A 15,524-nucleotide genomic window follows, 5' to 3' on the forward strand; every position below is an offset into this window, starting at 1 on the left:
AGCATGCAGCCGACGCCATTACATCAGTCTTTCTTGCCGTGTGGTGCCCGAAGCTGAAGCAGTTTGCAAGTGCCGGTCGGCCAACTCCTGAAATTTTTGCTTTCGAGCTTCAGATCCGAAGTCTTCAACTAAGCTAAGTACCCCAGTGGGGATTCTTTTTCTTGCTCTAAACCAATGTCAGTAAAAGTTAACAATTGTATTTCTTGTGGAAAGCAAATACCTCATAAAGATTTTAATTCGTACTGCATTCCTTGCCTATGCCCAGACCATGACATACCTCGCTGTCGGTTTTGTGCCTTATTCAAACCTCGTACTATTCGTCATCAGTTCATTTATGCATCCAAATATTTTGGTACTCTATTCAATTATCCAGAAATGGCTTCAGTAGGCCATCTGACTACCGACATTCTTAAAAAACGCTAAGATAAAGACACAGACCGCATAGGTCCAAAGCTGCCGACAATGCTTTTCCTAAGCTAGTAGCCAGTTCGCTGGTACTGTGAGGAGCTTTTGCAGCCCTACTGAGACCCATTCAGAGTCCGTTATGCTGCGAGATGCTTCTTTGACCGTGGAACCTGCGGATGTCTCTACCTTGGATGGGTCTGGCACCGCTGTGTAGGCACCGGCTTCTGATGGTTTATTCAGGTATACTGACTTGCATATTAAACCGACGCCATCTTTTTCTTCAAGGTCTAAAACTCTATCCATGCCTAGAAAACAGACTCCTAGACCGCATGGTCAGGCCCCTATGCCTAAAAACAAATAAGAATGGCTGAAGACCTTATTACTCTAATCAGGGGAAGCCACCCTTCCCCCTCTGAGACCTAGGAGTGAATTTGCTTGTGATTCTTCTGATAAGGATTCTGAAATTTCTGTTGTGTGATGACCAGGATGTGCCCTTATCTACCTATAAGGATTCTGATGCAGAGGACTCCATTCCCTCTGCTTCCCCTCCAGAGGATTTCTCTTTTGGTGAAACCTTGCATACTCTTAGGGAGCATTTCCACTGGGAAAGCCAGGATTACTCTGACTCTAAAAAGAGGCTTAGGGAATTTTTACTCCTGCATCAACACAGGCCTTTAGCTATCCCTCCTGTACTGGACATTGTAGATGATGCCTTCTCGGAATCCAGCCTGGCCCCTGACACCTTACCTCCTGCTCCCAGAAAACCTGATGTGAGAGTCAGGTACCCTGTAATACCAAAGTTCCTCTTTAAAAATCCTACTGCGGATCCTGAGACCATTTCACAGGGACACAAGGGCATTAAGGCTACTACTGCCAAAAATCCTACACTCTCTGATGGAGATTCCAGGGTGCTGGATAGATGGGGTAAGAAGGTATACACTTCTGCAACTTTGGCCATTAGGGCCTTAAACTGCCAGTTTCATATGTTAAAGTATCAGCAGCATATTATTGGATTTCTTAAACAGAAATTGATGTTGATTCCTGACTGTGCTGAAAATAAAGAATTACAGGATTTAATGTGTTCTGCTGAACAAGTTGGAAAACATATACTGTGCAATGTGGTTTTGATTCATTAGAGGCATCTTGCAGGGCTGCTGTCTCTGGGTCTGTACTCAGAAGGCATGCTTGGCTTAAAGAGCAGTCTTTGCCAGATCATGTTAAAGCTAAGTTAGTGGATGCTCCCTTAAACCAAGACTACCTGTTTGGCAACAAAGCAGAAGTACTACTGAAAAAGATGGAGGAAAACGCTAAATCTATGCAAACTGTTGATTTCCTGCAGGTACAGCCTCCCAGATTTAGTAGGCATTGGCCCTCTAAGAACTGGTCTTTCCTGCCTCTTCCAGGCCTTCTCAGTCCAAACCCAAATCCAGATAAACTCCCAGGCTTCAGTCCCAAGGTACTCACAGGCCTAAGCAGTGGGGGGGGGGGGGGCTCCCACTTCCAAAGCAGGGAGTAGTAAGACTCCCCCATATGGTAAACTGTCTCACTGACTTAACTTTAAACATTCCAAGCCCTGCTCAGCTGACTGTTCCTTTAGAAGGAAAGATTGCCCTGCATGCAAAAAAATTGGGAACTTATTACCGAGGACAAATGGGTTTTAAATAGTTTCCCAAGGATACAGATTCCACTTCCACTCCTTACCAACCCCAAACGGTTGGCCAGACCTACCCCCAAATCAGTGGGTAAAGGCTCAAAAGCAAGTTCTCTCAAGTATCAGGGCTATTCAACCTGTACCAGAAGAAGAATGGGGGCAAGGTTTCTACCCAAGACTTTTCCTGGTACCCAGAAAAGACTATTCCTGGCGTCCTATCCTCGACCTGTCTATCCTAAACACATTTTTGGTAATCCCAAAATTTAAAATGCTAACTCTTCATCAGCCGCTTCCCATGCTGGGCAAAGATGCCTGGTTGGCAACACTGGATTTAAAGGAAGCCTACCTGCACATCCCAATAAGGGAATCTTGCAGAAGATACCTACGCTTCAGAGCAGGCTACATGCACCATCAGTTCTCTGCACTGCCCTTTGGCTTATCTACTGCACCCAGGGTATTCACAAAGTGCCTAGCTCCAGTCCTTCCATTTTGCAGGCAAAGAAATCTTCAGATATACCCATACCTGGACAATTGTCTAATTTTGACAGAAAGCCTGGACATACCATTAAATCTGGTAGAGATTGCTAACTTCTTTGGGGTACACCATAAACAAAACGAAATCGCATCTTTTACCCTGCCAACAGATTGTATTCTTGGGAGCAAGCTTGAATACAACTTCCCAGATGGCCTACCTTACGCCAGAGAAACAAGTTCATTTGACAAACCACTGGCCACATCTGCAAGGAAAATACTGCAAGCCCTGGGGTTCATGGCCTCTTGCATTCTACTAATTCCATATGCAAGACTGCATATGAGGCAACTACAATGGTATCTAAAAAGCCTATGGTGTCAACACTCTCAGGATCTAGAATCAATGATTCCTATCATACCTTGTCTACAGATGGAGTTCCTTTGGTGGGCAGAGGCCTGTCACCAAAACAAGGGACTGCTATTCACTCTACCCCCTGCTGCCCAAACCCTAACAGACGCATCGGACTATGCGTGGGGGGCTCACTTGGGAGGGTAGTGCATTCAGGGCAAATGGAACCCAAGTCAAATGCACCTGCATATCAATCAAGAAATGTTAGCTGTACAGAATGCTCTGACAGCCTTCAAGGACCACATTCTTCCAGGACAATTATTGGTAAAGATAGACAACACCACTGTTATGTGGTACATAAACAAGCAGGTGGGAACCCACTCATACCCTCTCTGCAGACTAGCCATGGCTCTGTGGAACACAGCCTTGAGCTACCAAGTGCACCTACAGGCTCAATTCCTGCCAGGAAAGCTAAATACACTGGCAGACCTAAGCAGAAATCTCATGGACCCACATGAGTGGAAATTTTAACCAAAGATATTCAACTTGTTGAGAAAGAAATGGAGCCCAGAGATAGACCGGTTTGCTTCCCCCCCAGAACTACCAATTGGACAAATTCTGCACAAGGACTCCCCACAAACAACAGAACTACCAATTGGACAAATTCTGCACAAGGACTCCCCACAAACAACCTTGAAAAGTGGATGCCCTGTCCTTCACCTGGAAAAACCCATCAGTTTATGCCTTTCCTCCTCTGCCTCTCCTCTCCAAGGTACTACTAAAGATCAAACAGGACAAACCAAGGACAATACTGATTACACCAGACTGGCCACACCAGCACTGGTGGTACCCCCTCTTGCAAAGTGGGTCACTGCTTGCACCATGGCACCTGCCTCAGACCCCTTCCCAGATTCTGCACCCACAGCTACAAACTCTGAACCTGGCAGCCTGGCTAATTACCTGATCTCTGTTACCATCCCTCAATAAGCAAGTGATGGATGTCATTCTGGAGGCAAGGAGGCCTAGTACTAGAAAATCCTATGCTGAAAAATGGAAAATATTCTGTTCCTGGAGCCAAACTCCGGGGATGGGCACAGCAGTGCCCACTTTACCTCAGATTCTTCAATACTTAACTGATGTGCATCACAAGGGCCTTTCCTTTTCCTCCATCAAAATTCATGCCTCAGCCCATTACAATATAGAACCACCCCTCTTCTCTCATCCACTGCTGAATCAATTCCTCAGAGGGGCCAAAAACTTAAGACCACCCAGGAGACCCCCTAACCCAGCCTGGGACCTTAACTTTGTATTGGAAAAGCTCACTCTACCTCCCTTTGAGCCAGCTGCAAATGCAGAGTTGAAATTCCTCTCTTGGAAAACAGCCTTCCTTCTAGCCATCACTTCAGCAAGAAGGCTGTCCGAATTGCAGGCCCTCATGGCAATGGAGCCTTTCATCATCTTTCATGCGGACAGGGTGTCCCTCAGGACCAATCCCTCCTCCATGGCCAGGGTGGTATCCAATGTGGCCCTTAATCAGTCCATTCATTTGCCCAACCTTCTTTTCTAATCCACAGAACAAAGGGGAACGGATACTGCACTCCTTGAACATGCACAGACAACTTAGAGTTTACTTGGACAGGACTAAACCTCTCAGGAAATCTGAACCACTGCTGGTTGCATTTGCTGCAGGGGCAGAGGGGAAGGCCATTTCAAAGCAAGCCCTTTCTAAGTGGATAGGCCATTGCATTAATTTCTGCTATAAGCTCCATGGAAAACCTACCCCACAGGGGATAAGACTACATTCAACCAGGGCTGCGTCCATCTCTTCAGACTTTCTCAGAGGTGTCCCTACCAGGGACATCCTAGAAGGTGCTACCTGGAGTTCTGTACATACCTTCACCAAGCATTACCACTTGCCAATTTTTTCTAAATCCAGAGTTGGTTTTGCCACTGCAGTCTTGCAGGGCCTTATATGGTCCTAATGCTATCTAATTACCTCCTCCCATCCTTAGCTTTGGGAATCTACCCAAATGTGATGACTACAACAGTGAAACACGAAGAACATAGTACAGTTGTGTACACTTACTATAAATGTAGATGTTTGAGTGTATTCACTGTTGCAGTCCTGGTTACCTTCCCTCCAGCCCCCTGACTTTTATTGACTATACTTCTATTCTTGTTTACTATGGTTAAAGTTTTTTGGTGTATTTGCCTTTTTGTTGGAGGTGTAACCTTGTATATTATTGCTTCCCATTATGGGGGCACCTGACATCTGGGGCAAGAAAAAATGTTGTTGGCTGCATGCTTTATACCCCTGACTACCTGACGTCATGGAAGATGAGACAACATCCGACGTAGGACCCAAGACTTTGATAATCAGGCCGACTGAGGACTACTGCAAGCAGATAACCCAAATGTGATGACTGCAACAGTGAATACACTCTTAACATCTACATTTATGGCAAGTGAACATAAATGTACTTTGCTCCGGCAGAAGTTGGTGTTTTGTTAGGACTGATGACCAGGGTAGGTGAATGAGGTCAGTCATTGCTACCGGCTATATTGAACCTATAAGTCTGCTGGGGAGGGGACTGCTACTGACGAGTGAGTGGGTTAAGTAGCACCAGAGAGTGGAACATGATTGCTCCATTATGTTTTGGCAGGATTACAAGATCATTCCCTTCAAAATGATGGAAAAGGATGTCTTTGCTGTGTTCCTGCCTCTCACTGCTTGAGTGTCTTGGACAGGGCTGAATTAAGACTGATACAAATGATAATGCCTAGGCCATCCCCAAGTGTATGTAAACATAGATAATAAGAATATATTTTGGTGCATGTTAACATTTTTCACTGACTTGGTATTAAAAACCAACTGTCCATTATTGTAAAGTAAAAGAATTCAAAGACAGTGTTAACACACTCTCTTGTAACTGTTTATGTACTCAGGGTCCCAAAGTTTGGAGCACCAGTGTCTTCAGACTTAACTGCTGCCTTTCACACTCATGGGGTGTAGATTTGTGCAGTTCAAATTTGAAGGGTGGAGTTCTATAAATTCTCATGCCAACTTGCAGCATGGGATGGAGGGATAATGTGGAGGCAGTTATGCGGGATGGGACATAGCAGAAATAGGGTGGAGAGTTCTCAAAACTTTCAGTTGCAGAGTCTCCATCCCGAGTCCCTTATGGACCAATGGATATGTAGGAGCTTTCTCCTGACATCTTTCTCCTATGAATTTTTCTTCCAGATGTTTATGATGTTACTGGATGTGGAGGAAGTGGAGAGGAAAATGTCCCACCTTCCTGGAGAGGAGCAGGCCAGGTTTTTGGAGAAACGAAACAACAAGGTGCATCGAATATACTCCATGCTGAAGGCGGCAGAATGCAGCAAGGGGGAGTAAGTGCTCTATTCACTGGCTTAGGTGGAAGCCTATTTCTGCTTTTTCATACAAGGCGTGTGTGTAGCGGTTATGTTTGTTCCTCCTCTTCTCTCCCTGTGAGAAATTGCTGTGCACTATATTCTGTTTCTACATCACCTCATTAATTGTCTAACTTTATGTAAAATATCTTTGTAGTGTGATCTTTGAGAAAATGCTTCTGTAGCGAGTAGGACAGTCCATCACACTCATTTGAATACTTTTTTCTTTTGTAATGATTGCCTGTGTTGATAGTTGCTGACTTGCTTTCCATTTCCCCTGAACTTTGTGCTGCTGTCAGTCTTGCCTGCAGCCTGTCGAAGGCCGTGCTCCTAAGTGCAGCATTTATGATGTCCTTCTATTCCTGTGTGTGCAGTATTCTTGGTGGGATTCCCTGCCTTCAGGCGACCCGTACATTGGCTCCTATACAAAAGCTTCAGCTTGGCTGTTGCAGCGGTGTGGGACGTCACACGGAGGGCCATAAACCAGGGACCCTATGTGTGACGTCTGCACGCACAATCCTCAGAACTTTTCAGCTGCAGACTACTTTGCATCATATGATCGCTCTCCAGACTGATCGACTATAGATAAGTAACCCGTTGGATTTTTGCATTTCTAATATTTTACCGATCTTTCGCATTACTTAGGCTTGGTTGTTTTAGCTTTCAGCTGATGTCAGGGAAAAAGGGAAAGTGCCAATGTGGGTGCCAAATTCCCCATAAGGACGTCCATGACAAATGCGTTTTCTGCTTAGGCAGGGAACACGACCATAACGCCTGCCCTATTTGTAAATCTTTTGTGCCTAAGACCTTGCGTAGCTGTCTGGCAGCTTTAAACCCTGAAAACCAATGCCTCAAACGGCTGGCTGTCAGGATGGATCCTGCTTTGGAGGTCTAGGCCTTCATCGCCTGCCGCTTCACACCCGGATGCCCCGCCAACTACCGATATAGGAGTTGAATTCGGTAGATCCGTCTGCTCCATCGACCTCCCTCATGGAGGCCACTGCGCAGCTGATGTCCGGCACATCCACGGAGCTTTCTCAGACACAGACACCTGTCAATATCGAGGGGGAACCAGATTTGGGAGGTTCCTTCAAACGCGATCCAGATCTCCGATACAGCTGCTGCCAAACCCAGCTCTAGACAGACGCCAACCAAAAAGAAGCAGAAAACTAAACATACTTCACCTGCTTCTGAAGCCTCTCCAGACTGGGAGGCCTTCACCCTCCTCTCTTATGCAGGCCTTTGTGGCCTTTGGTACTTCTGCCTCACCTACAACTACATTGCCTCTGCTTCTATTCCTATGGCTCCCCTCCCTGAGGAAGAAAAACCTGAATCTACCTACTCTTCCTCGGATTAATCCATTTTTTATGCATCCCAGATTGCTTCCCTCCAAGAGTATTACTCTCCTGATGATGATTCTGTGGAAGGGGACTCTCCACCTGAAGATATTACATTTGGTGAAACCATCACCATATTGAAAGACTACTTCAAATGGGATACTTCCCAAATGACAGAAACTCAAAAAAGGTACTTTGAACTGCTGCAAGTGGAGTCCCCCTCCCCTTCAGCTGTTCCCCCCCTGTTTGTCCTACATACTTGGATGCCTTTACTGCAGCCTCTAGAACTCCAGACTCTCAGCCCCCTGCACCTAAGTGCCCAGACCGCTTCTACAAGATGCCAGAGGAACACAAATTCTTTATAAAGCCACCTTTAGCAGACCCAGCAGTGATTGCCTCTGCCCATGATAAACAGTCTAGGTTGTTACCTTCAGCCTCCCTATTGCCCACAGATATAAAGAGAGCAACTCCATGGATAGGATAGGCAAGAATGTGTACACTTCCTCCACTTTGGCCTTTAGAGCCATTAACTGCCAAACACACATGACCAAGTATGCCCTGGACTTAGTATCCCAAGCCACCTCTATGCTGGGTTCAATTCCTGACAGTCCCATTAAAATGGACATCTCCTCCAATTTATCCTTAGCACAAGTGGCTAGACACTCCATAAGATGCAGCTATGATGCTGCAGATGCCTCTGCTCGCTCTGCAGCGTCAGCATCTGTCCTTAGGAGATATTCCTGGCTTAGTGTACAGAATCTGCCAGAGGACTTCAAGTCCAAAATCTTGGACGCCCCCCTGAATTACAGCTTCCATTTTGGAAAGCAATCTGCAGACTTATTTAAGAATTTGCAAGAAAAAACAGAATTACAAGATATTGAACATCATCTGGTATCCCCTATTTACAAATTGTATAGGGACTAACCGGCTAGGACTACCTTTGTTAGGCGTAACCTGCATTCTGCTGCTTCCTCCTCCAGACCCAGAAGAGGAACTAGAAGACATTCCTTATCCAGGCCCACTGGCCCACCTCCTCAGCCTAGACAACCCTTTCAGGACAGGAGAGGTCCCAATAATGCATGACTGCCTTGTTCATCTGCCCCTCTCAGCTCGCCTTACCCATCCCCCTCTGGAAGAAAATCACCACAGACAAATGGGTATTGACCATTATTCAAAAAGGTTACTTTCTATCCTGGAAACAAATCCCCTCCCGGAAAGGCATTCCATTTCTCCCAAAAAACCAATGCCATCTACTTCCACAAATTCTGTCAGACCTGCAACACCAAGGCACAATAGAGCCTGTTCCCACAGGGTAAGAAGGAAAGGGGTTAACAATAGAGCCTGTTCCCACAGGGTAAGAAGGAAAGGGGTTAACAATAGAGCCTGTTCCCACAGGACAAGAAGGAAAGGGGTTAACAATAGAGCCTGTTCCCACAGGGTAAGAAGGAAAGGGGTTAACAATAGAGCCTGTTCCCACAGGGTAAGAAGGAAAGGGGTTAACAATAGAGCCTGTTCCCACAGGGTAAGAAGGAAAGGGGTTAACAATAGAGCCTGTTCCCACAGGGTAAGAAGGAAAGGGGTTAACAATAGAGCCTGTTCCCACAGGACAAGAAGGAAAGGGGTTAACAATAGAGCCTGTTCCCACAGGGTAAGAAGGAAAGGGGTTAACAATAGAGCCTGTTCCCACAGGGTAAGAAGGAAAGGGGTTAACAATAGAGCCTGTTCCCACAGGGTAAGAAGGAAAGGGGTTAACAATAGAGCCTGTTCCCACAGGGTAAGAAGGAAAGGGGTTAACAATAGAGCCTGTTCCCACAGGGTAAGAAGGAAAGGGTTAACAATAGAGCCTGTTCCCACAGGGTAAGAAGGAAAGGGGTTAACAATAGAGCCTGTTCCCACAGGGTAAGAAGGAAAGGGGTTAACAATAGAGCCTGTTCCCACAGGGTAAGAAGGAAAGGGTTAACAATAGAGCCTGTTCCACAGGGTAAGAAGGAAAGGGTTAACAATAGAGCCTGTTCCCACAGGACAAGAAGGAAAGGGTTAACAATAGAGCCTGTTCCCACAGGGTAAGAAGGAAAGGGGTTAACAATAGAGCCTGTTCCCACAGGACAAGAAGGAAAGGGGTTAACAATAGAGCCTGTTCCCACAGGGTAAGAAGGAAAGGGGTTAACAATAGAGCCTGTTCCCACAGGGTAAGAAGGAAAGGGTTAACAATAGAGCCTGTTCCCACAGGACAAGAAGGAAAGGGTTAACAATAGAGCCTGTTCCCACAGGGTAAGAAGGAAAGGGTTAACAATAGAGCCTGTTCCCACAGGGTAAGAAGGAAAGGGGTTAACAATAGAGCCTGTTCCCACAGGGTAAGAAGGAAAGGGGTTAACAATAGAGCCTGTTCCCACAGGACAAGAAGGAAAGGGGTTAACAATAGAGCCTGTTCCCACAGGACAAGAAGGAAAGGGGTTAACAATAGAGCCTGTTCCCACAGGGTAAGAAGGAAAGGGGTTATACTCCAGTCTGTTCCTGGTCCCTCGGAAGGACGGTCCCTGGAGACCCATTTTGGATCTCTCCTTCCTAAACCTTTACCTGCAGGTACCATCTTTCAAAATGCTGTCACTTCCCACTTTCTTGCACCTTATACCCTCAAAGGCTTTCATGGTCACTTGTACGTAAAAGATGCTTGCCTGCGTATTCCTATCAGGGCCTCTCACAGACATTTCCTGCGTTTCTCTGGCCCATCCTCACACTTCCAGTTTACGGCCTTGCCCTTTGGCTTATCCACTGCCCCAAGAGTGTTTACAAAGTGCCTAGTCCCAGACATTGCCTTTTGCAGGACCCAAGGAATCCAGATTTACCCATATCTGGACGACATCCTTATCCTGGCACAGTCAGGAGATTCTCTCAAGACATCTACACTTCACTATGTCCCTTCTACAAAGCTTAGGCTTCACCCCAAGCCTCAAGAAGTCCTCCCTGATTCCAGACAAGGACAATATATTCCTAGGTTGCAGAATCAATGCAGATCGCATGAAAGCTTTTTCTCTCACAGGACAAGGTTCTATCCCTAGCTCCCCACTTCCAAGATGTCTTGCTCTCCCAGACGGTCGCTGCAAGGCAATTCCTTCGACTCCTGGGATTGATGGCAGCAACCATCCCCATGCTACCATTGGCCAGAGTGCATATACGAAAACTGCAATGGTACCTCAAAAATATCTGGTCACAGCACCAGAATCACTTGGAACAAATTATTCCCCTTCTTTCCTGTTTAAGGAAGGAAATCATTTGGTGGATCCAACAAGTACAACTAAACCTGGGCCTTCCACTGCAGTCCCCCTCAACCCACACAAATATTGCATACAGATGCCTCAGACTCGGGTTGGGTAGTCACCTTGCACTGTTAGAGTCCAAGCTCAGTGGCTACCTCCCATGAAAACCAAACACATCAATGTAAAGGAGATGACAGCAGTTCTTTTAGCTCTGCAAACCTTCCTACCCCTACTGTTACCAGGTCCTCTTCTCATAGTGACGGACAATACCACTGTAATGTGGTACATCAACAAACAGGGAGGTACCAAGGCATACCAGTTGTGCAGGCTAGCCATACTAATTTGGGAACTAGCATCCCAGCACAACGTATCTCTGCAAGCCAGCTACATCCCTTCGCAGGACAACAAGCAAGCAGGCCTCCTGAGCTGAACATCCTCTCCACAACACGAATGGATGCTGGACAGGATGGTCTTTCTTGACATAGTCCACCGGTGGGGCACTCCACAAGTAGACCTGTTTGCCTCCCCCCAGAACAGGCAGCTGCAGACCTTCTGCACAAAGACTTAACTCCCCCCAAGCCTGGAGAGTAGACACCTTCAGTTTCAACTGGGAGGGAAAGTTCCTGTACGCCTCCCCCTCCCTCTGATTCTGAAAGTCAGGAAGGACAAACCAAAAATCTTGCTAGTGACTCCCTACTGGCCAAGCCAGCACTGGTTCCCCCTACTATACAATTTAGCCAAGGGCAATCACTGCAAGTTAGCCCACAAGGTGGACCTTCTGACATAAGACAAAGGAACTCTCCTACACCCACACTTGCAAATGCAATCCCTGACTCTGTGGGTGATAAATTACTAACCCCATTTAGACATCACTATTCAGAGGATGTGCTGTCCGTCCTGAGGGAGGCCAGGAAACCCACTACTAGAAAATCATACCTTGCTAAATGGGAAAGATTTATTTGGTGTCTGGGACAGGCAAGGGACCCTTATAAGGCTGACCCCCACCCCCCCCCCCCCAGTTCTCTCATATGTGTCAACTTATAAAGGGTGGAATTTCCTATTAATCAGTGAAAGTGCATCATCAGCCTGCTTACCTCTAGATCCTCCCTTGTTAGCCAGGCTACATGTGAAACTCTTCCTTAAAGGAGTCTTACACATTAGACCTCCTAATAAGTCTATCCCTCCTCCATGAGACCTGAACTTCATCCTGGAACAGCTCACCCAGCCCCCCTTCGTACCAGCTAATACAGCCCCTCTACAGTTTTGTACTTGGCCACTAACAGCACTGTTTTCCATCACCTCTGCCAGAAGGGTTTCCAAGCTACAGGCTTTAATGGCATACACCATTTTTCATAGGGACAGGGTCACTCTGAGAACTAACCCTTCCTTCTTGCCCACGGTAGTCAATGACTTGTCTCTAAATCAATCCATTCACCTACCCAGATGTCCTTCAAGGATGCATCTGCAATCCTTACATATGGGTTGTCCTGCCTCAGGCAGCCCTTCGGTCGGCCGGATTCCAAAGTCTGGGTCCGGCGTCGGCTGATGTCGCCCCTTTCCCCAACGTCAGAGCGCCTGGGGTATAAAAGCATCAGCCGACGCCATCTTCCTCAGTCTTTCTTGCTGCGCGGTGCCCGAAGCAGAAGCAGTTCGCAAGTGCCGGTCGGCCAGCTCCTGTGATTTCAGCTACCGAAGTCTTCAAAAAAGCTAAGTACCCCGTTGGGGACTTTTTCTTGCCTCAGCCGATGTCAGATCAAGCTGTTAAAGTTAATAATTGTTTAAATTGTGGGAAGCAAATACCTCATAAAGATTTCCACTCTTACTGCTTACCTTGCCTAGGCCCAGACCACGACGTCTCGGCCTGTACAGCCTGCGTTTCTTTCAATAAACGCACTCTTAGGCGTCGGGCAGAGTTTACAGAGGAATATTTTGGGCAAAATTACTGTTATAAAATGCCGTCGGAGCTTCCGACAGCTCATTTACCCAAAAAACATAAGGAGAAGGACTGACACACGCAGTCCGCGGTTTCGTCCGACTCCACGCCCAGGCCTACTGCTAGTGTCTCGGTCTGTGCTGAAACCGAATCTCTACCGGTTCCGACCGACGACACCGCACAGCCGGTACCTTCGGTACCGGAGGCCTCCACTGGGTCGGTCTTAGAATTACCATCTGAAACCGGTGCTCCAGAGATATCCGACACCATTTCTGTGGATAAAACTACTCCAGCATGTGGGGCAGCCAGGCCTCCTGTATCCATGTCCATTAAGGCTTTTACTCGTGCTAAAGCTGCTAAACAGCCAAAATCTCTCCCTCCCAAGGCTATTCCTCAGGGATCCTCTACAGGTTCACAAATTTTGAGCTTAGCTGAGGACCTTATCTCCTTAATCAGGGGCTCTCGGCCACACCCACACAGGGGCTCTCAACCACCTCCAGGCAAAAGGCCCAGGGTTGAGCAGACAGATCCCCAGTCCTCTGATGAGGCCTCAGATGAGACTGCCCTTTCGGATTACCAGGAGGCCTTTCCAGCCTACGAGGATTCTGATGCAGAGGAATCTATTCCCTCGGCCTCCCCCCCCCTGAAGAGTTGTCCTTTGGGGAGACCCTTCACTCCATGAGAGAGCATTTCAAATGGCAAGGCCAGGAATTCTGTGATTCCAGGAAGAGGTTAAGGACTTTTTTGCATTTACCTCAGCATAGACCTTTGGCTATTCCTCCTGTTTTAAATGTTATAGAAGATGTGTACTCAAGAGTCTAGTATTTCCCCAGACTCCCTTCCTCCGGCTCCTGTCAAACCCGACAGGTACTACAGGGTCCCGGACACACATCTATTCCTTTACAAGGGCCACTCTGCTGACCCAGAAACTATTTCCCAGGGGCCTAAAGGGGTTGCAACCACCACTACTAAGAACCCACTTCCTTCTGAAAGGGAATCCAGGGATGTCCTTCAAGGATGCATCTGCAGTCATAACATATGGGTTGTCCTGCCTCAGGCAGCCCTTCGGTCGGCCGGATTCCAAAGTCTGAGTCTGGCCTCGGCTGATGTCGCACTTCACCCGTCATAGCTCCTGGGGTATAAAGGCATCAGCCGACGCCATTTTCCTCAGTCTTTCTTGCCGCGTGGTGCCCGAAGCAGAAGCTGTTCGCAAGTGCCGGTCGGTCAGATCCAGAGATTTCAGCTACCGAAGACTTCTAAAAAAAAGCTAAGTACCCCTTTGGGGACTCTTTCTTGCCTCAGCCGATGTCAGACAAAGTAAATAATTGTTTAACCTGTGGGAAACAAATACCTCATAAGGATTTCCACTCTTACTGCCTTCCTTGCTTAGGCCCAGACCACGACGTATCAGCTTGTTTAGCCTGTGCTTCCTTCAACCGACGGACACTTAAACGTCGGTCGGAGATTGCAGTTTTTTGGTCCCGCTTTTGCATATAAAATGCCGTCGGAGACTCCGACTACACATTAAGCCAAAAAACGCAAGGAAAAGGACCGATACTCGCGGCCCGCGGTTTCGGCTGAAACCACGGTTAGGCCTACCGCGAGTGTCTCGGTTTCGGCTGAAACAGAGTCCTCTGTTTTTCCTTCGGCCGAAAGCATGCCTCTGACAACCGAGGCCTCACAGGCCCCGGCTGAGTCGGCTACAGAAATTCATACCGAAGAAGCAGGCACACAGGAATTGTCCGACAACATTCCGTTGGACATCTCTACTCCTGCACGTGGGGCAGCTAGGCCCCCTGCTTCTATGTCTAAGGCAGCTAAACTTTCCAAGGCCTTACCTACTAAAGCTCCCTCTCACAGGCCTTCCTCCAGTTCTCAGATTCTTAGCCTTGCTGAGGACCTTATTTCTCTGATCAGGGGATCCCAACCTCACACAGACAGGGCCTCACAACCTCCTCCTGAAAAAAGGCCTAGGACTGAACCCCCTGAACCTCTCTCCTCTGACTATTCCTCGGATGGATCAGAGTTATCAGACCATCAGGAAGGACCATACTCACCTTATGAGGATTCTGATGCAGAAGACTCCATTCCTTCGGCCTCCCCTCCAGAAGAATTTTCATTTGGGGAAACTCTACACTCAATGAGGGAACACTTCCAATGGCAGGGTCAGGATTTTTCTGATTCTAGGAAAAGGCTTAGGACTTTTTTACACTTACCACAGCATAGGCCTTTAGCCATTCCTCCTGTACTATCAGTTGTTGATGATGCATACAATGATGCCAGTTCTGCCCCTGATTCTCTTCCCCCGGCCCCTGCTAAACCTGACAGATATTACAGGGTCCCGGATTCTCACTTCCACTTGTATAAGGCCCATGCTGCAGACCCAGAAACCATTTCTCAGGGCCCTAAGGGTGTTGCAGCTGCCTCTGCCAAAAAACCCCTACCCTCTGAAAGAGAATCAAGAGCATTAGAGAGATGGGGTAAAAAGGTTTATACATCTGCTACTCTTTCTGCCAGGGCTTTAAACTGTCAATTTCACATGATACAGTACCAGGAATTTTTGTTAGAGCTGCTGAATAAAAAGCTTTCCTCTCCTGAACCTTTAGACCGTAAGTCCCTTCAGGATTTGGTACACAACTCTCAGCAGGTCAGTAATCATTTCTTGAAATGTGGCTATGATGCACTGGAGGCTTCATTTAGATCAGCT

General features: G+C 47.2%; 1 protein-coding gene across 2 annotated transcripts in view; it reads left to right on the forward strand.

Moving 5' to 3' along the window:
• Positions 1-15,524, forward strand: part of PATL2 (PAT1 homolog 2) — an 837,187-nt gene that overhangs the window by 418,649 nt on the left and 403,014 nt on the right. For both annotated transcript variants that reach the window (XM_044086703.1, XM_044086702.1), the window contains one exon: positions 6,121-6,269. In XM_044086703.1, coding sequence (XP_043942638.1) covers positions 6,121-6,269 — 149 coding nt within the window. The remainder of the gene's footprint in view (positions 1-6,120; positions 6,270-15,524) is intronic.

This window comes from Protopterus annectens, chromosome 10.part0 (genome assembly GCF_019279795.1).
Source record: "Protopterus annectens isolate FY-2018-M chromosome 10.part0, PAN1.0, whole genome shotgun sequence".
In the NCBI taxonomy this organism is placed as follows: Eukaryota; Metazoa; Chordata; order Ceratodontiformes; family Protopteridae; genus Protopterus; species Protopterus annectens.